The 27,717-nt window shown below is 40.2% G+C and overlaps 1 protein-coding gene across 7 annotated transcripts in view; it reads left to right on the forward strand.

Moving 5' to 3' along the window:
* The window catches only part of ST7 (suppression of tumorigenicity 7), a 134,108-nt gene that overhangs the window by 77,449 nt on the left and 28,942 nt on the right, over positions 1-27,717 (forward strand). For all 7 annotated transcript variants that reach the window (XM_052668461.1, XM_052668454.1, XM_052668459.1 and 4 more), the window contains exons 3-9: positions 5,801-5,960; positions 8,875-8,929; positions 9,485-9,600; positions 10,742-10,817; positions 12,781-12,935; positions 16,495-16,592; positions 27,213-27,327. In XM_052668461.1, coding sequence (XP_052524421.1) covers positions 5,801-5,960; positions 8,875-8,929; positions 9,485-9,600; positions 10,742-10,817; positions 12,781-12,935; positions 16,495-16,592; positions 27,213-27,327 — 775 coding nt within the window. The remainder of the gene's footprint in view (positions 1-5,800; positions 5,961-8,874; positions 8,930-9,484; positions 9,601-10,741; positions 10,818-12,780; positions 12,936-16,494; positions 16,593-27,212; positions 27,328-27,717) is intronic.

Below are 27,717 nucleotides of genomic sequence, written 5' to 3' on the forward strand. Positions count from 1 at the left end.
GGAAAAGGGCATCTATAGAAGAGATGAAATGGAGTGATCCCTAGCCAGAAAAATTCAGTAAGTGGTGCATGGCAAAGTTCTTTATGAGTAAATTAAAGGAGCAGTGAAGTGATAGACGTGTAGACAAAGACAAAGAAAACTAAAAGCCTGTTCTCTTCTGAAAGCCTTTTTCTTGGGGCTTTGCTACTACTGTCAGTTTTTGTCTGATGCTTATATGCCACCATTCTGTATGTGCAAAAGATAAACAGGCCAGGTAGCTGACAGCCAGTAATCAGACTGTAGGGACCAGTGTCTGTGCTGAGGGGAACGTATGGTGTGTAAATTCAGTGCTGGAAACAGAGCTCAACTGAGATGGTCATGGAAAGAAGAAACTGCAACTTGAATAGCCCAGGCATCAGGAAGGACAGCTGGGTAGATGCTGGAATGGTAGTGCTAGCTAGTCACTAGCCCAGTTATGCTTCAGATTTATTACTTCTTCATAATCTTGCTGTTTACCAATGGCCCTGTAACAGACTGAATTGCCCACAGTACCACCACCCACTTATCTGTCACACAACGCAGCATCTGCAGTTCTAAAGATTCGTCGTCCTGCTGATAGTATAAAATGAAACCCTTCGTAAAATAAACATTCTCTTCACAAATCTACATTGCTAGGGTATCTGTCAGACTACATGTTCTAATATTCCTTGGAATTTTCCACCATATGGGCTGGCTGATTTCTTTCCATTATTGGTTGGCTACAGTTCCTAATCAGAAAGAGAAATCACAGCTCTGCAGGTTCTGAAATGATGGAATTTTCCATCATTTCAGAAGTGTGGCAACTGATGGGAAAGTGAATGCTTTTCCTATTCCATGTTTGGGTCATGAAACAATGACTCTACAGAGTTCAGTTTGGGGAATTGCACGCTACGTGACTCCTTTGCAAAACACTCCTCTCCTGTCTTATTTTGTCTCTTACTTTGTTTTCAATGTTTAGGTAAAAATCTGGCCTAACTGTAAGCCAAGTGATATGGTGCAAGAATTTAAGATCTCTTGACTTTTCTGGATAGCACAGAACAATAGCACAGAAGTCTTTTCTATTTCAACTCTCTTCCATAATAATTACTTTAGAGCACATAGCTTAAAATGAACAACTTAGCAGATATTTAATTCATCCCTGCACTGTTTTAGATGTTAAAAATAGAAATCAAATTAGGTCCCAAGCTGCAGTTTAAAATATTGCATTAGAAACTTGATTCCACCACAGTTACTTCCAAATCAGTAAAAACTAATTCTGACTCACAGAATACAACATTGCTGTATTATACCTGGTGTCTTAAGAAAGGCTGAAGTTTTTCACAGGTAGGGCAGCATGAAACACAACTGTTGTCCAGCAAATGCTGCAAGCTGGCACTGTGTTTCTGCATGCCACTGAGGTTTCCCAAGAAGGCTGCATATCTAACATGTTGGCACCGGGGTGGAAGCTGTGTAGCAAAATAATGGTGGCACTTGCATTGCAAGCTGATAGAGTCTCAGTTCTGACGAATCACAGCAGCAGTGAATCTCAGTCTTGAATGTCAACCAAGAATGCTTTGTTTTTCTACTCCAGGGGTAAATAACCTTTTTCTGCTACACAGTGAGAAACATTCTGCAATAAACTCAACAAATACCAGGTTTTTTGGAGATAAGAATTAGGAAGGCAGTCAACACAGGGGTAGAGCATGATGCTGAGGCTATACTACCTAGTCTTGAGCAGCTGGGCTGTCTGCTGCAGCCCAAGTGCAGGCACAGTCTATGTGAGTCCCTATCACAGGTGTGCTAGTAAAGGATGTCTCTAAGAGGACCTAAATAACGCAGAAAGAACCTGTCTTTTATATATATATATATATATATATATTTTAGATATTAAACATTCTTCTGCTTGTTTCATTACCTTTGTGTAGTCTGCTGCAGAGAGGCAGAGGTGACTGAGTTCTGGGCATTCCCAGTAATTCCTGAAAGTCTGACAATTGTACAAGGACAGTCTTTGGCAGTTGAAAACTGGCATGTGGTAGTTGTTCTAAGTTTCTGACTTGCTCAGTGGATGCTGACAGGTCAAGAAGGGCAAATTTGTCCATGGGAGAGAGTGCCTAAGAAACTGAAAGTGTTTGCCAGCAGATGAGAAAGGAAAAGTCTGTAGGAGTACAGTCTATACCTCAGTCTACAGACAAGTAAGTGGAGCCTACCCAGTGCTGAGAGAAATATTACACATAGGCCATATAATTCCAGAGGTGGGTAAAATGTAAGTACAGAGGTATTTTGAATAAGCTGGTTGTTAGCAATGTATGTATCTACTCTTTGATTTAAGGAATCCCAGAACCAGCAGCAGAGGCTAAGATGCTCAACTGATGAATTTCATTCAGAAGGAATAGGGCTGCATTGTCTTCAAAACTGCCATTGAGGACACTAAGAGCATGGTCAGAGGCAAATTTTTTCTTAGAATCAGGTTGGATAGGACTGTAGGATCTGTGTGTGTCAACTGGCTATCCCTAGCAGCTCAATAAACAGAATTTAAATAAACAGCCAAGAGGCTTTCTTTGTCCAAGAGCATTGTATAGTCACATCCATATGGATGAACACTCTTGCCTACCAAAACAGGGATCTTTCCTTTACTGTCTACTGGAAACAGCCCCTGGGCTGTGATATCCCTAAAACATGCCCAATCATTGTCTGGGAGAGTTGTCGCAGTCTGGGCAGTGTGCTAAAAAGCAACTTGGATGACTGAGCCAGTCAAGCATGTGCTGCTCTCCCATCTTTTTTATCTGAGAGGCTTAACCATTGAATCTTCTGCTATCATTATCCTATTCCTCGAGGGAGTAAGCCTCAGTTAGATCCATTAGATTGGTTGTTACCAGCCCTCGGATTACAAGAGTATTCCAGCCCTTACTCCTTGGAGACATAGATGCCTAATTAGAAGTCTGAATGAGAACTCTGAGCTGTGGACGTTGCCTGCAAGGGAACTTCCTACTGTTTTGGTTGAAGACTCAGTACACACTCTGGGTGAGGACTACAGAGAGTATTTGCTGTATAAGAGAGGACTCCTGTCTTGGATATGATAAACAGGAAAGCATAATTCATATCACTGATAGACATCGCTATTTAGTCCAGTGAGAACAGCCATCAAAAACATCCCTTGCGAATTGATGCATTTCTGGTGGAGTATCTGGTCTGAAAAATGAGGCAGGAAGATCTGATAAGCCAAGTGATGCAGAATATGTTTGTTGTTACACAGAGAGATAAAGCAGTCTGGGATTGCCTCCATGTGAGAGCAGAGATATGAAAGAGAATGGTTTTTTTTTCGTAGTGCAGGGGGAAAAAAGTACTTGCATAGAGAAGCAAAGGCAAAAAAAAAGTCCATAATAAGTATCTGAAATGCATTGAGACTTATGAGTGATTAGCCAATTCCTATTTTACTTAAATATCTCTGTTAACTACCAGCTGTTTTTTCATAGCCATGCACTTCTAGAAATCATTACAATTTCAAAAATTACAATTACAATCATTACATTTCCAAGATCAAATATTCTTACATTAGGTATGATCTCTACCAGAATAAAAAATAAACTCTAGATGTGGATTTCTAAACACACAAACCTGGAAATGCTCAGAACAAGATTTTAACTTGGCCTTTGTGAAGGCTTCAAAGACCCCTTGGGAGTCCAGAGATATTTGACCCTGTTCTGATTTGAAAGTATATGTATGTATGTGAGAGAAATGTATGATGGAATCACGAAAGAGTTTGGTTCAAAGGGACTTCAAAGGTCATCTAGTTCTAAGGCCCTGCCATGGGCAGGGGCACCTTTCACCACCAGTACCTTTTTCTAAAGGGACCACCTTTGCTTTCAGAGGCAGTTTTTCTCCCCACTTTCCTCTCTGATCCAGATCTCTTTCTGTGGATAAGTAATCCTTGTAGTTAGCTATTATTATGCCAGATGATCTCTCATCTGTCTGTCAAAAGCTTGTTGGATTCGCATTGCTTTTAAACTGGCTGGTATAGCTAGAAATCAAATTTGATTTGTAGAAGTCAGGTTTCAAAGGTGCGAAGATTCTGTGCAATTTATTGTTTTGACTTCAACATCAAATTACAGATTATCCTCTCATATACCCTGAACAAATTACTCCAAGCAAAGACTTATTGTGATGATGCTTTATGGCTTCATTTCCTGAGAGACAATATGCACTGAGATCTAGTTGACATTCCCTAGCTCTAGATTCACTCAACAATGATTCCTTTTTTTAAGCATAATTAATATATTTTTAAGACTAGGGAGAAACTTGAAACTGCAGCAGCTTTGACAAGTTTCAGTCACTCAGCTGCACTGTAGCAGTCACCTTCATACATACATTCTTTCTGTTGTATCCTAGTTTCATTGAAATTCAGTGTGACAGTTTCCCGACTTGTCTACATTTTTGCAGTGTAAATGGGGTTAAAAGCACTCTCTCCAGGTTTTGTTGACGTTTTATGTAAAAGCTGATTAGGATCGAAATAACAATAATGATGATGATGGTAATAATGATAATGTAAAGGAATTTAGTACATTATGGTTTTGTATTATTTTTTTTAAAGGCAGATCTCAAAGGATGAAGCTCTGTTGACACAGTCTATAGCTGGATAGTTGAGAGTAGCTGCTTGGGCAGCTGTACTTTGGCCCTTGATTTTGTTACAGATTTTGTTATTTTGTGATCCTCTTACTTGGTGTCCTGTGTCTCTACAAAACTATAATTTTTGATTTGGACATGTACAGCTGTGGCTTGACTTGTGTTCAAGCTTCAAAGTTTCCAAAGACAAACAAAAACACGTATTCACAGCTGAGCTGTTACTGTATCTTATGGCACAGTCTTTCTTTGATGATTGGGTATGTGTTGGCTGCTTAGGCTATGAAGTTCTCTTTGATCACAAGATTTAAATTCTAAGCCCCTTAGGCAGTGTTAGTAAGGGCACGAGAGCAACTAAAACCAAAGGTTCTCCTTTACCACCCCAGCTGCCACCTCTAGCATCTGGAGAAAGGCAGGCAGCGCACTGATGGGTGCCTGAGAAGTGTACAGGGCAAAGCAGGGACCGTGAGATTCCCTGACAGTTCTGCCCCCGGCTCACAAGGTTCCCACCATGGTGTCCTACAGGTTTATCCTAGGGAACGAGTACGGTGACAACACAGGCTGTGGGGCTTTTGTCGATTTGCCTGGAATGCAGAGTTCACAAAGATCTGGATGCGTTTATGTTCTGATTTCTCTGTGAGCATATGTTTAGCTTTCCAAATGACCTCTGTGTGTTCGCACAGCCTTTCTGCCTTCTCCACAGACCGAAACCACCATGTCTAACTGGGTTGTGTTTCTGCTGGGACGCAGACGTTTTGCTGGGGGTGGGGGTGCAGCTGCAGAGCCCGTTAGGTGCACTCCTGCCGGCAGACTTTACAAAGCCGTTTCCCTATTTGTATGAAGCAGTCCCCATTTCCAAAGGTTTGCGTGGTTTCCTGAAGATCTGCTCTTATCCAGGGATGTAATACCTCTGTGAAAATGCAGCATATTTAGGCTGTGATTTTCCAGGTGGAGCTACGTGAATCACCTTCTGGTGTGCTAAGCCGGGGTCGGGAATAAGACAAAACCTCAAAACAAACAGCGAAGCTTTAAAAGATACAGGATTGCGTTCCGTGGGATTTGTTACCGAGGTTTTTCACGTCCGCAAGCCCCTTTTCTGAGGCTACCCTGGAGCAGGGCGCGGGCCGGGGCGGGCTTTGGCGGCGGTCACGAGCGGCGCGCTGACGTGCGTGTGTGTGTGTTGCAGATCTTCGAGTGGTGGTACTTCCGCAAGTACGGGACGTCCTTCATCGAGCAGGTCTCGGTGAGCCACTTGCGCCCTCTGCTGGGCGGGGTGGACAACAGCGCGCCCAGCGCGGCCAACGCCGCCAACGGCGAGGCGGACTCCAGCAGGCAGAGCGTGTCAGGTGAGCGCCGCGCCGTGCCAGGGGGCTCTGGCGTTTCTCCGAAGATAAAGTACAGAACTGGCGCAGTAATTGCTCACCCTGATCCCTGCTTTCCAAATCAGTCCGCTGTGTGTTGCACAGTTACCAGCACGTCTTCCTGCTTGCTCTGAAACCTGAGGGCTCGCTCCGCTCCTCTGCTGCCATCTGTGCCTCTCTGGGCAAGGCGCAGAACTGACAAATGGGGAAATGTGTGCAAAAAAGAAGATATTCAGTTAAGGAGAATGTGTTGTTAAGCAGCTGAGCTATTCCTGTCTGTACCTGGCAACTTTCGCTTCAGCGTTCCTCATGAAAACAAGCAAGGAGAAATTAGCTTTGAACTCACGAGTTAAATAAAGTAAGCGGCCTCAAAACTCCTTGCACTCTGCTGGGTATTTCCATTTAGGGAAGGCTTGGTATAGCACTGCAAAGTCAGCTGCTGTCATTCCCATCTGAGGAGAGGCCACGAATAGCAGCACTGCGTGGTGCAGGATATTAGATTTGGGTGAACTGGCAGAAAGCATGGGATGGCTTGGAAACACCTGTGTGCATTCATCAGTGCCTTCAGTCACGCTTCAGCAGCTCTGAAATAACTCTGGGCATTTTGAAGCAGAAGGCGCAGTATTTTGGCTAATGAGGCTCTGCCAAGCATCTCGACTTGCTGATATAAAGAAGCAGGCAGGGAATGGCTCTGCCTTCAGTGCACAGGCACACAGTGCTACAGATCCCTCAGTGTCTGTGTGCAGCGTGTCTGTGAGAGCTGCTGTTCGTGCAGATATGGATGCTCAAAACCAGACCATTGAATAGAGAGCTCAAAAAGCAATATTCAGTAAATAGGTGCAGTGTGTTATTAAGTTATAATGGAACAGAAAAAGCAGCCTTCTGAGCCCATCGTGAATCCACGCGGGGATATTTCTTTCACTGCCAAGCAGAGTGAAGATGGCTTTTGTACTTGGTTTGCCATGTTTCCCCGTGTAGATGTATGACTGCTGTAGAATACTCCAGTAGGTACCTTTGCCTTTGAGAACACTGGAAGAGCAGTTGTACTGAAACCACAGTACCAGCAGATACCAAGACAAAAGCAGCAAAGAGCACATCATGCCTAACTAGCCAGGCAGGTGCAGGACCTAGGACAGAAGATGGTAATATGCCTTCTGAGCTTCCCCTTCTTGTTCCCCAGCTCCCCTACTACAGTGCTTCTGTGCTCCATTAGAGTCCTGTTGTCTCAGTCTGAATAAGGTGAGGGAAAAGAATGATCAAATAGCTGTTGCCAAATACTGTTTGTTGCAGAGTAAGCCAAGCCTTTGAACTGTAGCTCTGGTTCTGAGGAGGCTGATACTAATTTAATATTTACTGTGTGTTGAAAGTTGTATTATGAAAGGCTGTCAGACTGAAGCTTGTCAAACAGCCATACCCTCTGGCTGCACAACTGAACAGCAGAATTCTGATTGAGTGCTTCTGCTGAGTAAACCAATGGAGCTTTCCAACACTGGTTACCCTGGAGTGGTTGGCTGAAAGGCACAGATGCATAATCAATGCTTTTAGTCTTCCCAAACAAATTCCCTTCCCCATGTCAGTGCTTGATGCACATTACGCAGTGCAGGGACCAAGCTGAAGTCCTGCCGCCTATGCTGCCTGACTTTTTGTGTAGCTGCAAGTGGTTTTATATTATGGCAAACCGTTTCTGTAAAATACTTTCTCTCCTTGACACTCGAGCCTCATACTCCGAAGTGCCAGGTCCATGAAAGCAGAGGAAGGCTTCGCCTGTCATTTTGTCTTGTACTTTAATGGACCTGACATAACTTATGAGTGTTGTATGAAGTAGGGTACACGTCCTGCTGACTCTATATACTTCCTGAAAACTGCTGCAGTGATTTGTTTAGAAATGATGTTATGGAACCTCTTTGTGAAAAATGTGCTGGTTGACATTTGGTGGTGGAGGACAGCCAGCAAAATGCTGCAGGTTCAATTCTCCTGATGGGATTTTGCAGAGTAATGGATGAGGGGTCATCCACTAACATGGCAAGGCAGCACTGGGTTTCACAATGAGCCTCTTGAGTCCTTGTTGCAAATGCTGAGTTCATTCTGGCCTTAGCTTTGCTGAAGTGAATTGTCCTCATTGAAATCAAGAGAACAAATCTGGTGTTTAATTAAAGCAATAGAAGCTGTAATTAAGAGCTCAGCTTTTCAAAAGCTTTAGAAGCTAATTTTATGATTTTTTTGGAGTTCTAAATGACTTTTTTTTTTATCCCTTCCTAATCTGTAGCATTAAGAATTTGCAGTTATTATTATTTTTTTTTTCCCCTGAGAGACATGGGTGAAATACCAAACCTTTGCAATGGACTTTTTTCTGCCAATCAACTTTAGACTATTCTGTCAACGCTGGGGTGCTTATGATTTAAGTAAGGTTAGCAGATGTTGCCATGGATAAGCTAAGGAAGGATTAAAATTGGCAGTTGTAGCTGAGGTTTTCAGTGATTTACAGTATCAACTAAGCAGTGAAGTTCTTCTGTAGGAATAACAAGTCCATGGGGATGGAGTTAATTGCTGTTTTTCAGTGCAGTAACCCAGTGTGAGCCCTTTTCAGATCTGCCTTATGGTAAATGTGAGTCCCAGCACTAAACGGTGTTGTTTTCACCTGGCATTTGGTGCTTTGTGGGATGTTATTTGTCTGGAATGATGTCATTTATTAACACTGACTTGCAATGAAATTATCATTTTAAAAGAAAAGAGCAACCAGTCAGGTTGCCTGCATCTCATGCTCTTTATTTTTTCCATTTGTGCCTACAGAAAATAAAGTGGGATTGTTAAGGCTCATTAGAAGGTAACCAATGTTTCTGATAAACCTCAAGTTTTAATTTGGGAGAGATACATTGTTGTGTGTTTCTGTTTATCACAGAATGCAAAGTCTGGCGAAATCCCTTAAATCTGTTCAGAGGAGCTGAATATAATCGGTAAGTGCTGTGATGTTACAGGTATGGATTTGGGTTAAGGACCTTAATTGAACATTTCCGTTAATCTAACTCAGCAACAGAAAAACTGTTGTGGATGCTTTTGATCATGCCAGGCTCTCCTACAATTTGTAAAATGTTTCTGAAGGAAAAGGAAATTAAATTCATACACATGCAGCTGTCAGTTCTGTAATTTTTGGTGCGTTAGAAAAACTGGAAAACCTAAGTGCAGTATGATGTGGCACAGTGAGACGTGGCAGTAATTCTGTTCAGATCAGCTATAGCAAATAAACTAATGAATTATATCTAGATTTTGTGTGATATTAGTGTTTGAATAGGTGTGTTAGCCACTGCTAGTAATTACCTCCCACCATCCTCGCTTACGTTCAGCTACTGTAGCTCCATCACAGGACAATGAAATGCAGTGTGTTTGTGTTGGTTAGGAGTTTGGCTCCTTAGTGGGTTATGCCTGTCTAACAGCTAGGACTCTTCTTTCCTATATGTTTTGCTAAATGTGACTTCATTAACCAAAATGTCTCTTTGTTGGCATGCTTGCAGGTATACGTGGGTAACAGGAAGAGAACCTTTGACTTACTACGATATGAATCTTTCAGCACAGGACCATCAGACATTCTTTACATGTGACACCGATCATTTACGGCCTGCTGATGCTAGTAAGAGACTTTGGGAACAACCATTTTTACCAGTAGGTTAATGATTACTTCGAACTGCTGCAAGAAAAGTACAGTCAGACATCAGTTCTGTCAGGCAGATGGAGGAAGACAAAGTTAGGTCATGCCTGGAAAGCTGTTGCTGTTCTAATACTGATATGCTAGATTTGTGCAAGACTCTATGTAGGTATAAGGTTTCAAGTTTGTGTCACTTTTATGTTCTACTTTCTTTCTGGAGTCGTTCAAGGTACCATTTAAAAGCGTAAATAAGGATTTATGTTTTCCTCCCATTTCTTGCAGCAGTTCCAAACAGATATAGCTTAATTTGCCTCCAGCTATAGTGTAGTAAACTGAACTACATTATCCAGACTCCACTTAGCCTATGCTGACAGAAGACAGCTTATGTAAAATCCGAGTCCTGTACTTTATTCCCTGTTGTAGTTAGAAGCTGTGTAAAAAAAAAATGAGAGCACATTTAGAAACTAATTTCATATAAGCAGCTTTAGTTGTATTAAGCCTTTATTGTTAAGTCCACATGCATACTTCAGTTCAGCTTAAAATGTACAACAAATATTTTAATAATCAGAATTTGCATCTGAAGAGGCAAATCTTCTTTGTCTCTTAGGACAAGAAATACTGACAGTTGGACACTATATTCTGTGGATGTAATTACAAAGGAGAGCATACTGTGCTTTTTTTGACGCAGGAGAAACATGAATCCTATTTTCTGAATACCATGGGCTGGTTATGAGGTCATCTTAATTAGCCTGAATGTTGTCTCATTTAACATACTCCTAAAGCAACTGCACATTAAGGAGCTGGAATAGGAACCCCAACTATGCTTGTATTCTTTTGTGCCCCATGGAATCTACCTCCCCAAGAAGAGAAAGCTGCTTACTCAGTCTGCGTGTAACAGTGCAGATGGCACAATCTGTCAGATTGTCCCTTGGAAAACAGGTGATTAAATGAAAGAATAAGGCTCAGCGTTTGATTGTATGTCTTTTGACTGATTGCTGAGGTCTCTGAAATGTTATGCAGTGAGTCAGGCTGAGAACAGTAAATTTTGTTGTTGAAATGCAATAGATTTTCCTTGTTAATGCTATAATGACTGATATGCCCCTTTTCTGCTTGGTTTATTGAATAGTAATGCAAAAAGCCTGGAGAGAGAGAAACCCCCAAGCCCGAATTTCTGCAGCACATGAAGCTTTGGAATTGAATGAGTGAGTGACAACAACATTAACATTTATTTTCTGTCATTTAAAAATCCATTTGATGATAGCTTAGGGCAGGGGTTTTACTACAGTAATTTTTAACCATGATTACTGGCCTGCCACAGGAAGTCCAGCAGTGGGAGGAAAAGCAGCACAGCTGTATGTGGTGCTAGCCACCCAGAAGATCCTTGGGCACTGATGACAATAGGGTGTTTTCACATTGATGTCAGCGGGCTTTGGATCAGGCCCTGTGTTAGCACAGAAAAGTGTTAATTATGTTGCCTCCTGGTGAGTCCATGATATGTTTATTTGTGGGATGGAGACAGAGAGTTCCCTTTTGGATTTCTCAGTTGTCCTGAACAGAAGCAAAAAGAAGGGACTCGTAAACACTTCCTGAAATATTCATTTGATAGTGTGAGAGAAAATGATGTAATATTTTGGGACTTTTGTTTTTTCCAGTCTGTTATTTATTTTCCCAATGAGAAATGTAGCATTCTCAGATCCCACAGCAAGCTCAGTGCTGTGAGGCTTTGCTGGCATGGCATACTGTACAAATGTTGCCAAAGTGCATAAAGTGGGGAGACTCCCTTAGGTTGCTGTCAGAGAGTATTGCATTGTAGAATTGCATAAACTGATGCCTTACAGATTGTCCTTCACTAGTTTCGTTAGAAGGAAATAAATAAATGTTTGTTCCTGGGCCACAATTTAACTGAGAGAGCATATAGCTTAAAAGGCTTTAGCAAGCTATTCACCTATTCCATTCTACTCACATATGGAGTCTTATTTTCACCCAGACTTGTTTTTACCACTTCCTCAATAGATGACTGTGTGAAACACAGCTAGAGGAGACAGCAGCAGCCTGATTCCATTTCTGTATAAACAAGGATCTCCTTGTATTAGCTGTTTGTATCAGAAAGAAATCAGCATGCTGTGTCCCACCTAACTTCAGCTGTTAAAATTGTGTCTGTCAAATCCAAAGTAGTTACCTCAGCTCCTTGTATAGCAATGAGAGAAGCTTCTCAACTCAGCGTATCATCATGCTTGTAGAGAGAGATTTACACAGGTGAAATGAATGGCTTTGTGAAGATGCTCCTTAAAGGAGGAGGAACACAGATAGTTCTAAATTAGACTGTTGAAAGATGAGTGAAGTGATTCCCCCCTGCATTTCACCTTTTCCTGTATTCCTAAAGTAAATTTCCCGGTTATCATTTTATGGGGGGGGGTGGGGGGTGGACCTCTACAATTACATTCATGATCTGATATTTGAAAGTGCTGTAGATCCATGAGCCAGCAGTGTGTCCTTGTGGCCAAGAGAGCCAGTGGTACTCTGGGGTGTATTAAAACGAGCATGGCCAGCAGATTGAGGGAGATGATCCTTCCCATGTACTCTGTCCTGCTGAGGCCTCATTTCGAGTACTGACAGAACAAGGGGCAACAGGTACAGGCTGTACCACAGCAGGTTCCATCTGAACATAAGAAAAAACTTTTACTGCAGGGATGACAGAGCACAGGCACAGGCTGCACAGAGAGGTTGTGGAGTCTCCTCTGGAGATACTGAAAACCCACCTGGATGCTTTTCTGTACAAACTACTGCAAGGAACCTGCTTTAGCAGAGGGACTGGACTCGATGATCTCTAGAGATCCCTTCTTTTCATATCACTGCAATAATGGAAACATTTTATGTTTCCGTTAAACCAGTCTTGATCTCCAATGAGTTTTAGTCCATATTGCTTAGTGAAACAGTGTTTTACTTCCTGGGACATATTCCAGTAGGTTTACTAGGGCTGCTGCATGATACAGTATCAACATGAAAGTCATTATCTACTTGCCTGACTATTTACAAAGGGTTAGGAGAAAGATGTATCACTAAAATCTTTTGCTTCCATATTCAATGCATGCTTGATTGTCTGCATATCTTTGTACAGTTTCTACTTCTTGCAACTTTCTCATGGTTCTTCTGACATTTCTGCAGATGTGCCACTGCCTATATTCTTTTGGCTGAAGAGGAAGCAACAACTATTGTGGAAGCAGAGAAGCTGTTCAAGCAAGCTCTGAAGGCTGGAGAGGGCTGTTACAGGCGCAGTCAGCAATTGCAGCATCACGGTGCCCAGTACGAAGCCCAACACAGTAAGTTTCTGTATGGGAACTGCTGAGTCACGGCCTGAACCTCTGATTGATCACCTGAGGCAAGCCGTGAGTCAGACAGAGGAGCACAGCTGAAGGCAATTCACCTGTGCTGCTGGAAGGGGTGGAGCCTGGCTCCATCCCTCCTAGACCTATTGAAGAGCTGGCTACCAGTAGGGAAGGATCTCTTCTGGAGATCACCTCTGTTGGTGTTTTGTGGTGAGCTCAGCTGAAGGGTAAGCTCTTCCACCTATTCTCTTTTTGTTATTGTTGTCTACTTTGCCTAATTCTTTTGATTGTATTGTGATTATAACATCTTGATATCTATTGATTATACACTTTCTTTGGAAGAAATAGCTGTTTCTAAAAAGGGAGAAATTCTGGTAGTGGTAGCTTATCTTTTTTACCTCTCAGAATGATGTACTTGATATTTCATGTTGGCTACAATATGGCCATAGGCTGTATTTTTTTTTCATTGTTTTCGCCTGATTCTGTTACTGAGTTGGCAATACTCAGAATACAGATACGTCGTTTCTGTCATGGCAGAAAATGCAAACCACTGACTTAACAGAAAATTGAATGCTGCATAGCCAAAAGAGGTTTGATATTCGGAAGATTCTAGAGGCTATGTTAGGAAGTTGAACTAAAATGCCATTAGCAATTTTGAAAACATAAGCTCATGTGAAAAGACAGTAAAGAATAGCAGAAACAGAGGTGAGTTGGTGCTTTGCTAGCTTTTTCCATCAGCAGTAATGATAAATAAGTACAGCACACTGTTGTGTGAAAGTTAATGAGATCCATTTGCCAGTGTGACATTTGAAAAGTTAGGTGCATACATTAAGAAAGATCATGGAAACTTTAACAACTGGAATAACATAGTGCTGCAATTGATGCTTTTTTGATGTTTTTTGCTTTTTTTTTTTTTAATTTTTTTATTGTGGAGATTTAGCTGCTGTAATGATATTTGCTAGATGCTTCTTAATTCTAAGAAAATACATAAGGTTACAGTGCGAGTAAAAGAACAGAAAGATAAATAAAATGAACAGATCTAGGTTAGTTCTAGTCTACAGTGACTACCTCAGGCAAAAATAATACCAATGAATTACGTAAGTACAAGCACTGACATATTTTGGGCATCTGTAACATTCTCAGGACTTGAATTCATAGCCTCTGGCTGTGTCACATAATTCGAAGATTGCAGATAAAAATTGTACAAAGTGAAATTGTCTGTCATCTCTGGTTTCAAAAGTGCACACAAGTCTATACGTGAAAGCCTGAGGTTTTATAAATCTTGGAGGTGGTATTTTAAACATTTGTTGGATATAAGATGATATTTAAGATGATACATTTATGATTATTTGCTTATTTTTGGAGAAAAACAAATGAAGAGCAGCTGAGCCCTTGAAGCAGTTTTCAGGTTCTAGCAGGCTGCCCATGAAACTTTAATTTGTGCACTCAATCCATTATAAGCACAGAAAAATGACAGCAATTCTGTGAAAAATACACAAAAAGACTGGCACAATTCTCATGCTGGTGAGCAAGATGTCCAAAATATGTTAAGTTTGTGCAAGCAAATGTAAGTGTGGTATCATCTTAACTGATGTGTGTTATAACACGTATCACTAGCATCATCATCAAGTTTGACATCCTGAACCTTCAGATTTACAGCAGAGTAAGCAGTCAGCTGAGTCTCATAACTAAGAATGCTGCCATAGAGTAAGAAGGGCTGAAGGCTGACTGCTGGCTCTGACTGTTGCTTGGTGGAGGGGCTAGATTGTCCCACTCCTCTCTGCCTTCCTCTGGTAATTTCAGCGTGCACCCTCAGGAGTTAGAGGAACTCCATCTACAGGATGTGCCTTACACACAAGGACTTCAGGTAGAAATCTTCTGATTATATGCTGCATTGACATGGTTTTAAAAGATGAAGACCTCAGGTTTCTTTAGGGAAGAAGGACCATGGACACACATGTCTGAAAGGAGACCACAGTTCCTCTCCCTCTTTTGCAGTTACTCCTTGGTTCTGAAGTCTGTTCCATTTTTAATCCTTCAGGCTGACATTGGGATGAAAAGTGGGAGAGAAGATCACTGTAACAACAAGACGTTGCTCAATTTTTCTGTATGTTAAGGTGTTCTATTGTTCATTCAGTGACAGGCATGAATTTTAAGCGTGGATAATGACTTTGGGCAGCCAGATCAATTTCTTCCAAAAGATTCCAGTTGTAGAAGGTGAAGACAGTTTTGTTTAAGGAGGCCCATACTAGTCACCATGAGTAATTAGTCACCTCAGAAAATGGACTGAAAGGTTATCTTGATTTCATAGTAAATAAATGCCTTTTGACCGTTTTTTCTGAAATGTCTGGAAAGGAGCTTGGCCTGAAATTTATACCTCTTGGTTACACTACATAAACATGTTGAAACAGATGTAACTAATAAATTGTTTATTAAATATAGAAGAAACAATTCGGAGATAAGAAATTACATAATATAAATTATAGCTAATGAAATTCCTTCCCTCCCTTATTTTTCTTCTAAAGTCAGATCTTTCAGCCTGCTGTTGGATCTGTCTGAAAATCATAATCACTGCTTTAAAACAGTTTGTAGATACTTGGAATGTTTTCAGCACACATCTTGTTCTTATTACGAAAGGCTTGAAAATGTTAGGAACAGAGAAATCTTTACAGACTGCATACGTGAAGATAATTTGTAGCAAGTGTCTTATATTTCCTTGATATGGTAATTTTATAGATGACTGCCTGTCCACACATTTTCTGTTGGTCCAGAAGTATGTTAAAAGTTCACGTTGGGATTGTGGAGAGAGAATGAGAAACCAAGGATCAGTGAAAGAGTGAGGGTAATGCTAGAGATTAATTACTGCAGCTGTTTTGTTTCTGTCTTGGTTGGGGCACCTTCCAGCACACAGGATTGTTATGTCTGAGAGATGCAAAGTTGCCATCCATAGCTGTGAGGAACTTGAAGGTGGTGGCAAGGTAACAAGTAAAGGCTCAGCAAAAGGAAGGTTCAGGGTGTATTTATAACCAAAAAGTAAGAAAACTGTTAGAATAAAGCTGAGGAATTAGTTTACTGAATCTCCTATTAACACGTGTGCAACTTAACTGTAAGGAAAGACATACTGGAGTTTTCATGGATACTGCTGTCTAAACCAAATATGTGAACTAGTAAGTAATTGGATGCTGTCTGTATAACTGCAGGTTTTTGTGTCAGTGTTAACTTCATAGGGGTTCCACTCCCCTGAGCATTACTTGATGGTCTGTATCCTACAGAGCTCTCCATGCTTTCAGATCAGCTTATATTTCACAGGTGTAAGGCCAACATATGGGTCCTTATTTGTACCACTGTATATCCAGAGTAATTCCTCTGGTTTTAGTGATATCATCTCTAAGTCAGCTGAATTTGTTGAGAGTTTATTGGAATTATTGGGAAAGCACTGATGATAGTGAATAACAAAAATTATATAGAAAACTTTCTGTTGGAATATTAAAGAACTTCTTTTTTAAAAAAAGTTTTTTTTATCTTAATTATGTTTCTTTTTCTTTTTCTGCAGGAAGGGACACTAATGTGTTAGTTTATATTAAGAGGAGGCTGGCAATGTGTGCAAGAAAGCTGGGAAGGACCAGAGAAGCAGTGAAAATGATGAGAGATGTGAGTTTGTATTTTATTTGCTTTTGATACATAGGTAATAAATAGTAGCACAGAAATGATATATACCAGTTACAAATTAATATCTGCTCTTAAATTGTGCAGTTGTACTGACAGTCATTTTGTGTGTGTAATGTACATAAAGACTAAGTTAACACATCCCTTCTAAGGTTGCAAAAGGAACAGTAAAAAATCACAGAATTCCAGATGGATGGTTGTATTTCCCATCCTGGTATGTTTGCAATAGAGTGCTGCCTTTGGTTATTCAGTCATGAAGTTACATTGCTTCTTTTTCAGAAGACTTCCTCTGTGACACATAGTGAGTTTGGATTTGCAAAGCTGCATTTTGGCTCCTTTCCTTCTTTGTGACACTGCTCAGAACTGAGGACAGTGTTATTTATTCATGCAAAACTTATTGCCGAGATGTCAAAAGAAAGTTATTAATCTGTAGTGAAATAATTTCCCTCTGAGATGGGGGTGATTTTATGCAGTATTTGTAGGCTACAAATTTGAAACATCAAACAGTAGCAAGCAGGGGAGTGGCAGTAAGTGCATCAGTCCCCATGAGGCTCTCTTTAAGTTTCAAGTGCATAAAAGGCTCAGCTTTAGAGATAGCTGTGCACGCCTGGCACTTCTTTGATGGAGATCTCCTGCACGCAGGTGAGTAACACAGCAGTTTGAGGCAGTGACTTACCACACCCAAGGCAGCAAGTCTGCGACTCGGTGATATTTCTGAAAACATTGAACAGAGTTCATCCTGGTGCTAGTCCTCCTAAATAATCTACCAAAGGGCAAGTGGGGAGCAATTTTGTTTCCTGTCTCTGGTTGAGGTTTTTCAGGCATACAACTCTCGCTTCTCAGAATCACTAGGCTGACAGATAGAGGTGTTGAAAAAGAACTCGTCGAAACCCAGCCATTGTACAGCTATGAGTGTGAGAAAGAGGAACAAGGAGGAAAAGATCTGTTTTTCCAGCCCCGTAGTCAACAAAGTCAGCTGGGAGAAAATGTTTTCAGTCCAGCCAGCTCCACTGATTATTTATCAATTTCATTACACAGGCACACCGGGACAAACACTGAAATGCTGGTGGAAACATGGAAATTCTAAGTTCTGGCACTAATATACAAGAAAGATACAATTTTGAATTTCACGTTCAAATGTTGCACATCATAACTATGGCAACTTCTGGAGCTTAATGTGAGCTGCTGAATGTGTCTTATGATTTGTAGATAGGGCTGTGCTGAACAGATCTTCCATGAGCCTTTCCTCAGTTGATGTCAATACATCATTTGTTAGACGTTTGGAGGTCTGAAGACCCTTTCCTCTGTAAGAGCATCATCCTAAACAAAAGGGCTGGATGCAAGACAGCAGAGGCAGAAAGACAGTTTCAAATTTCTAGAGCTTTAACACAGATGAATGCATTCTGTATTTTTCCACATGCAGACACTTAGCCAAATCCTCCAAACTGAATTTAGATGCCTCTAGAGCTCTTTGTTGTGAGTGAGCAGAGCTGAGAATTAGCAGGTCCCTAGATGAAATATAAAAGCAACAGTACCTCTAGGTCACAACTCCAACACATTAAGAGCAAGAGTAGCATCAAGTCAGCTTTGCAGATGCTTTTCTTGGACTGACATGGAGCTATTTATTTCTGATGAATGCACACCACTATTTATTCATGGATGACATAAATAATGTATTTATGAGGAAGTTTGAACATGAATGTGTCACTGATGGTTTCTGTGTGATTGATGAGGGAGGAGATGAATTTATTCACTCTGAAAAGCACATGAAGAATATGTTGGCTGGGGACTGCTGAGTCTAGCATCATGGAACGGAGGGTGGAGGCCTTGTTTGTGTTTGAAAGATTGAAAACAGATTTCTCAAGGCATGGAACATGATGGAAATGAAGTGTTAAGAGGTTCATGACACCATCTGGGAAATATGATTGGGATGTAGTGAGTCTTTACCACTTTGAAAAAATAAAATATTTGAGAGTGTTTAATTCATGGCAAATACAAGGCCATCTTGAGGAAATTACTGATGGATTACACTGTCTTACTTCAATTTTATGTAAGAAAGAGAGATCCTGCTTAAAACACCTTAATGAAAAGAAAATGAGTTGCTGGTGACTTTAATAAGATTTTGGGCAATTGGTTTTATTACACTGTCAATAGAAAATCATATTATTTAGTACTTACTGAGGATATTTTAATTATTTCTTCTATTGTTGAAACCAAATAGGCATCTGTCACTTCTGTGATTGATATTGAGATTGCATCATTTTGTTGATTTTTGCTGCTCTGATTTCATTCACTCAGTTCAGTAAAATTAATCAGAATGACTGACCTGTAATTTTTATGGAAACTTGTCATTTAAGTACACATAGGTGTTGGTTTTGCTTATATGTCTGATGATAACTATTTACTATGTTTCACTATAGAAACCAGCAGCTGTCACTATTTGTATATATTGAGTTAACTTGTGAGCTCATTTTGATTAGCATGCTGTTGGAACAGCTCCAGCCTAGTCACCAGAGTTGTTCCAGTTTTATTCCTCTTTATATAGAGCATGATATGGTTTGCGAGGGAACCAGCTCTCTTTTACCATCCCAGAGGAAACAAATCTTCAGTGCTGGTTGTTTCATTTGTGAGGCTGATTGTGTTAAGAGGATTTAAACTAGCATGTTCCAAACAACGCTGGAAAATTTGGTATGTGCAGAGGAGAAAGGCTGTAGTGGTGACTGTGGGAAATCTTCAGTATTTCTAATCTTTACTTAGGGATGTTACTGTTTTCAATAAGAAATAAGACAAGAAACTAGGTGCTCAGGAGCAAGGATTGCTTTTTGCTGTCTGCTGATTCCCTCATCTTTACAGGAGGAGAAAACTATGCTGGGTGTACATTTTATGTTTTCATTGATTGGAAGCCAAGATGTGTGGAGGGTATGCAAAGGCTCTTTCTGTTCTTTGGCAGGCACTGGAGCAGTAGTTGTCTGTGCTATTGAATTTCCCTTGACTGAGACACTGAGTATCCAGCTGGAAGCACACAGTGCAAGAAACTGAACTGTCAAATTAGTTCTAGTTTCGTAGGATTGTTCTGGAGAAGGTTTGGGCTGTGGAACAAGCTTTCATTGAAGGGTGATGTGTGTTTACAAAAGAGAAGGGAGGCAGGCAGAAGGCGTGCTAATGAATGGAGTGAGCAGGTCTCAATCATTTTCTTTTTTAGAGAGATGAAAGAAACCTGTTCTCCTCAAGATGTTTTTATCTCCTACACTGTGGCCCTGCAATTCCCTGGAAGCTGCTCTGTAGTCTTAGCAAGTATATGTTTCCAGGCAGTAGTGTAGTTGCTGCTTGCTACATCCTTTGCAGCTTTGTTTAGCCACAAGTAGCATTTAGGAAGACACTCTCCAGGTCTTTCCTCAGCACTGGAGGCTAGAAAACCAAACACTCTTTGAGGGTCAGAAATTACACTTTATTTTATTTCTGGCATCAGGCCTGTCTGAGAAATAGCTCTTAGTATTATGGACCTAGCTCTGAGAATCTTGCTAGAGATATTTCACTTGGGTATGTTTGTACGTTTGTCTCAGTAACCAACTGCAGTGTCTAAAATGCATATTTCGTGTCACAAAGCGCAGCAAGGAACTATCAGTGCCAGTGCAGCTTGCACTGTTAGAGAGCTGAGTGCTTATCGGTGTGCTGCATGATAACTTCTTTAAAGACTTGTGCAGCCCTGAACTTTTCAGGTGTTTTAAAAGGTATTGTCACATGGAGACATCAAAAGGGTACTCAGCTGTGCTGAGTCAACTCTGATGATACGGGTAGCTTGGGCTTTTATCTTTTTATGACCAACAGCATCAGTGGTTTTTGCTGGTGTGCCAGTTCTGTAAATCTAGCATGCTTCCCTGGCAACCTCTTGTATTTGACTTTGAATGCTCTTTTCTATTCAACATTCTCTTGAATTCTGTATTTCTGTGTGCGTTGCTGATTGCTCTCGGGCAAGGGGAGCACAGAACCAGAACAGCGTTCTGCACCTTGAATTGTCAAGCTTAGTGAAAGAAAAGAATCCTGACTGCTAATAAAGATGTTATGATCCCTAGCAACTTAACAATGCAACTTCTGCAGCTGCTTGCGTCCGTGCCTACTGTCTGTCCCAAATTCTTCTGTGCTTTAGGCAAGGATTAGTGAGTCAGTCTTTGGCATGTGTTACACAGGTCAGGCGAAGCAAGCTTCTTTGCCTTGAATGCAGTGCTAACTTTATTAAAACCTGTAGCATTTGTTCAAAGTGTCATTTATTAAAAGTGGAAGCAAAAATTCTTCTGAGTTCAAGAGACTGAGAGCTAGCTTTTACATTTTAGATAAGCTCTACTCCTGTGAATCATGACATTTGCCAGTCTCTACTACATAACAGTGTCTTCAGTTAATTCTTGTTCAGACACAGAAATTCTGCAATAACAGTAGAATATCCTTCATTCGAATGGACTCTAAAGTAAAACAGAGATGCCTGGGATTGCCCTAATGCTGTTTATCCATTCATTTTACCTGCATGTGAGTCAGACCCCTCACTTTCTGTCGGCAGTGATCCTATGCATATGCAAAACCCTCAAAGCTAGAAATTTGGTGACTATCACTGAAGCCTGATAACAATGCTTTTCATATAAACTGTGTTTCAAATTGTTACAGCTGGGCAACTACAATAAGAGATGGACTTTTTAGCATGTGTCGAAAATACGCATTTTTCCAGCAGAACATTTGACCTTTCTCACAATATTTGTCTGATACACTTAAGGGCATCTTGCACCCAAATGGAATGAAATGCCTGTGTGTTGAGCATATGTCCCATAGAGCAGAATACTTGTTTCCTCTAAGGCCGTACTGCAGTGTCAGTTTTTGTTTTTCTGACAGTTTGTTGAAATGTGTCTTCATCTTGCTCAGCATATAGTTTGTATTATCAAGCCCTGCGTGGAACAGGCAACCACATTTGATTTTTCATCATATGTAATGCATATATCCAAGGGTTTCACAGAATCATAGATTGGCTTGGGTTGGAAGGGACCTCAAGGACCAACCATCAAGTTCCAACCCCCCTGCCGCAGCAGGGTTACTAACTGCTAGAGCCAGTACTAGGCCAGATTGCCCAGAATCCTATCCGACCTGGCCTTAAACACCTCCAGGGAAGGAGCATCCATAACCTCTCGGGGCCAGCACCTCACCACTCTCTCAATAAAAAACTTTCCTGTGACACCTAATACAGATTTTCCTCCTTGAGGAAACCATTCCTCCTTGTCCTATCACTATCTACCCCTGTAAAAAACATTGATTTCACTCATATTTATAAACTTCCTTTAAATATTGGAAGGCCACAATGAGCTCTTCTCGCAGCCTTTTCCAGGCTGAACCAGCCCAGTTCCTTCAGTCTGTCTTCATAGGAGAGGTGCTACAGCCCTATGGGAGTGGGCTTCTATGTACAGAGTTTCCAACACTGTGATTCTGTTGAGGCAGAGTATAAACTCAGAACATACTCACATAGTCTTACAGGGACTCTGCTAATTTGGACTCCTTTTTGTCAATCCTTTTGCATCACTTCTTGTCCAAAGGCTTTGTATGTCCTTTAATTATGTTCGTTCATCTCTCCAGAATCTCCTAGCCTGTTTTTGAGCTACTAGATCATTTCCTTCTTTTAATTTCATTTCAGAGTCTAAAATTATGAAAATTTCTGCAAAGTACTCGAGGATGATGTCAATGAAGTGTTTTTTTCTGAAGAGGGCTATGAGTGATGACTTCATTTTCATGCTTTATGCTGATGGTTGATGTAACAAAAATTATTAGTTTCTCATACTGCTTTTATGCAATGTGATTATTTAGTAGTAAATGTACATCTGGAGCAACTTCTGCTCTTCTGGTTTCGTGCCACATCTGCCTTTAAAGTTCTCTTAATTCCTGGAATGTGCATTTTTACTACATAGTTCAAGTAAAAGCATTTTCATAATAATATTCCTCAACGTGCTGGAGTCTTACTCTGAAGTCTTTTATCCTCCAGTTAAGAGAGAACATACAGGCCTCATGTTCTAGCACATTTCCTTAGAGTTTACATAGTGGGTAAGATATTTTTCTCTTTAATGTCTGATCCTATTTCAAACAAAAGACACATTGTCCATAAATATTTTGGGACACTAGAGCTAATTTTGCATTTGCCAAATTAGAAGTTGAATATCAGCTGAATTTTATAACTATTCCACCCCAAAGTTAATGTGAACTGGAGCCTTTCTGCGTGCTAACCTTTGCTGACATTTCTTCTCTCCTTGCCACGTGAATGGCCAGGGGTTTTTGATCTCCATTCTCCGACTTGGCAAATGAGCTCTAGTGTGTTTGGTTGGCTGTCAGATAGCTTCAGTATCAGAGTGTGTACAACAACGCTCTTTACCAGATCATTTTTAGCTTGATGTTCTAAGAGAATAAAGTTTATATAATCAAATCTCAATTTCTATAAAAGAAATGTTTGATCCATCATTCAGATTCAATGAAATTTGTGAGCAGAACAGAATGTTAAGATAATACATTTCTGCAGCTTTTGTGGGAAAAGTAGCTGAATAAAGGAAAAAGATCATGTTGGTCAACTGACCAGAGAAAACCTTAAACATAATTTTTTTCTATTAGACATCACTGAGTCCATTTGGAGTGACATGTCTCAAATGCCTCAAGCCTAGGGCAAGCTTCAGACAAAGTTTAAGACATCTAAAATTTCAGCCGTAGGTAATAAAGTCCTAGAAAATTAGGGTTTCTTTTTCATCTGCTCAAAAATGGCTTGATCTTTTGCCTTTTTTGCTTTCTTTGGTTAACAGCACTTACAGATTGTAAGTCATATACCAGAAAACAGCTTATGCAAAGTACTGATGAAATTAACAATACTATCTGTGCTGTGTGCTTGTGTTTTCAGTGGTGGTTGATAGCCACACCTGGAAGATGGCAGCTTCAGTCAATCCTCTTTTAGGAGACAGGTTTTACTATTTCAGATAGACACGGTGGTAACAGATGGGACCTAAAGTTGAAGTAATTTCACTGTTTCCACTGAACTTGTTTGTTGCTGTTTCTTTGTTTTAAAGTGCGTTTACTTTCCATATTTATGAATGCATTCACTTGAAACCATTGATTTTAAAATATTTGTTTGTGAATGTATGAGCATAAGCAGCAATGAATGGTTGTGTGCACTGCCCTTAAAATATGTGGCCATCTGTAAGCCGCAATGCAAATAGAGAATAAATGTGTCAACACCAGGTTATGTATAAGATCATTCATTTATCCACCTCTGTATTCTCTCAGGTCCCATGGCTTACTCGTAGGCATAAACTATAACTTAAAGCTGTTCCCTACACAAATAATGTGCCATTGCTAATTGATACATGAGGTTATTGTCATCACAGGGAAAAAAAAACAGATATAGCAGTTACAGCTACATTCCTTTAAAATGTTTTAAAAATTATATCTAAATGAGAAAATGCTGATGATGGAAATTTTCTCAGGGAAGGGAGTCCTCTTCATTAAAGTCTTCTTTGGGAGATGTAACTTGTTCCTCATCCAGTAAATCAGATTGGGATTTCCTCGTACCGTAAAGCACTTTTTGTCATCATCATTCTTTCATATCCATCACAAAATCACTGAACCTACACCCTGCAATATGGATTGGGGTGAGTCTGGAAATACAGCCCCCCTGGGACTTGTGATAAGATCTCCAATTGTGTCAGTCTTATTTCCAGAATTTTTCTGCAAACTTACACTCCCAGAATGTTATTTATCTACAAAATAAATAATAATAATAATGAATTATCTGTGAAAGCTACCATTTGTATGTATTTGCAGTATAGCTAATGAATCTTTCAAATAAGCGTTTCACTACTGATGTATTTATTTCCCCCCAAATTCACAGAGCAATTGGAACAGAATATGGGTTAATGCACAAGAGAAAACATTTTGACCAATGCAAGTTCCAGATAAAATCCTTATGAGCATATATTTAGTATGATATTTGATATCTGTTTAATCATCCTATATTTTAAGGATTCGTGACCATGCTGTGTTGGTTTTCATATGGTATGAAAACAAGCTTAGCTCAGAGAAGTGCAGCTCTTTCATACTGGCCAAGAGTCCAACTAACTCAAGTGTTAGAATGACATCTTCAGTCCTAAGCAGTGTTCAGTGGCTTTGGTGAGAAATCTTGAGCGCTGAATTTGGTGACTGTCTCTTGAGATAGTAAGGTGCAGAGAAAAGTGACAGTAGAGCCTTTATCTTGTCTTCTGAGTGTAGTGGTTGCCACCAAAATGTCGACATTTGCCTGTTACAGCAAGGATAGTAAGAATTAAAATTGATAAGCTGCACAATTCCTCCAGTTTGTAACACCTCAGAAAATACATCTTTGGGTTCAAAGGCAGGTGTGTGCCTCAAACTGGAGTCCAAAGAAAAGCCCAGTGTTGCGAGGGTTTCTGGAACTTGAGGGTGCCTTCCTCACCTCACCCTCACAGATGGCGTGCCTGTCTTTAATGCTCTGTGTGGAATATGGGCCAGCCCTGCTCCCTATCTGTGAAGGAGGAGCGGGGAGCCGGCCCACAGCTTTCCATTGCTCCCCAACGTGACGCGGTATTTGGCCTGCCCTCAGCGCCCAGCAGGAGATGCTGTCACCTCTGGGGCTTTTTATTTTTAACTTCCCCAGCGTTTCCTCTCACCGTGAGGCCTGAATCGCGACCTGTCGTGCTGTGCTTCCATCTAATTGGCTTTACTTTCTGGGAAGCTTCTCAAAAACTAGGTCTTCACCATGACTGAAAATCATTTGCAGTAAAAGCTATATACTGACATAATGAGCTCATCCTCTACTTTATTTAATTTTTTTTCATAACAGTTGTGTTGTCATTTGTGCAAAGTCAAGTTTAGAATAGTTGAGTGGCTATTTAGAGTTGTTTTAATTCTGTAGCTTGAATTTTAACTGAGTTCATTTTGACTCAGACTCTTAACATTCGACCTTTCCCAGCTGAAACCCCTGTTAACACGTGTAAATTCAGAGGCCTTCTAGTCCAAGCGGTGACCTTTACTCCGCTGCTGTCTTAGGTGAGGTTTATCACTCTGACAGAACCGAAGTAGAAAAAAATCAGTGAATGATGTCAGTGAGAAGCAAAGAGAACCAGAGTAGGAACTTTTACTGGCCATAGTACATCTGTAACTAGCTGCAGCTCTTCCCTTTTCTTCGCTGATGGAGGGAAGATTGTTCTGCCAGCCATTATTCATTCCCAGTGAGCAGGGATAATCTTTCTTAATCCCTTGGAGGGGCTTGTTTGCAATATGTTCATTCTGTACTTTAAATCACTTTTTACGTAGGACCAGATTCTGTCATGATTTTTCCTGCCAAGTAGTAGTTTCGACTGTTAAATATGCAATGGTGAGTATGGACAAGAATGAAAAGAGATAAACTGTGTGCTGGATCCATAACTGTGGAATCCAGCTATGTGAATTTTCACCTGCACTTATTTTTCTTCATGAGCAAGTATACAAACTTTTTAATGGTCAAAATTGTTCATAAAGACAAGCGAGCAGTAAGTCCATTATTTGGAAGACTGAAGAAGGAGGAAAGCCTGCAAACTGTGCAGGTTCATCTTCACAGGTTCATCTTCAGCCATTAAGAATAGGAGCATTGTGGCCATCCATAACATACATCACATAGACAGTACTAATAGAACAACCATAAAGAAGATGTGAGGAAGCAAGGCTCTTGTAACATTTCAGTTCTTTGGAGAACCATTCTGATAATAAATATACATATGTTTAATCATGTAAGCAGTAAAAGTGATGCTCCTAGTAAGTGTGGCTTCAAAAAGGAGATGCAGTAGAAAATGACCTGTCGTTTGGAGCTGTGCAGACTTTGAAATGGAAGATGTCTAAGAACAAATTCTTGATATTTCTCAGACATTTCACAAAGTTAAAGGCACTTACATGGAAGAGGATTACATTAATTTAACTACTCTCTTCATTCAGCTTGCCATGCAAGACAGATTCTTTACTCACAGTGTTAGATTTGCATAATCTATGCCTTTTATATTATTGTTGTTTTTTTATTTTATTTTTACTGCTAGTATTGGCCATTATTGTAATTGTCTTTTAAAGTATCCATGATTACAAATCATAATGCACTTAATAAATATAGCTGCATGTATGTAAACTTCTGTCATTTGATTTTGTTCTGATTTTCTTCAGTGTAATTTCTGTTTTTGCTACTGATATGCTAGAGAAGTACTGGATTGCTTACTACTGATATACCAGAGTTATTCTGGGGAAGATTCTTATCCAATGCAATAAGAAAACCCATTTTCATTTTGAAGAACAAAACCTGTTAATAGTATGATAGTTGCACATTCAGACAGCAGAACTTGGGTTTGACTAATTGTGTGTTATGCATGTCTTGTCAAGAAACCTGACCCAGTGTCCATTTAGAGCTCAAAAATTTTTGAGATAATAGTGAACTCAGGAAAAGAGACAAGAACACAGGAAGCAGAGGGGTTTTAACTTAATGTTAGTTATTTCAGTGCATTTTGAGCAAGAAATCATTTTCCATATTAATAATCTAACCCTTTCATGTGTTACTGATTTTAGTTGATGAAGGAATTTCCTCTTCTCAGCATGTTCAATATCCATGAAAACCTGCTAGAAGCTTTGTTAGAACTGCAAGCATATGCGGATGTCCAGGCAGTCTTAGCGAAGTATGATGGTAAGTCCATATATATGTATATATGTGTACATTTATTTTTTCTATCTGTATTTTTTTTCTATTTTTTAAAGCACACAAAAGCATTATTCACTAGTCAAGCTTTTAAAAATTAAGAAATACTGTAATTCAGGTGATTCACACAAGCTTCCTAGATCCTTTTACACAGCCCTTATTCCAAAGATTATGTATTAATTTTTTTTCCTGCCAACCCTGCTTTATTCCTTATACAAAATAATGGAATTCACTTACTAGAAGCTCTTCAGTGATGTTTAAAGAATGACTGTTTAAGTTCAGCAAACTCTTCATTGCATGCTGTTCAAACATTGTCTGAAGACAGGATTATCTGTTCCCATGTGGACTTCTCGTGAATGTTGACTAAGTTGCATACAA

Source organism: Tympanuchus pallidicinctus, unplaced genomic scaffold (assembly GCF_026119805.1).
Source record: "Tympanuchus pallidicinctus isolate F22 unplaced genomic scaffold, pur_lepc_1.0 scaffold8, whole genome shotgun sequence".
Classification (NCBI taxonomy): domain Eukaryota; kingdom Metazoa; phylum Chordata; class Aves; order Galliformes; family Phasianidae; genus Tympanuchus; species Tympanuchus pallidicinctus.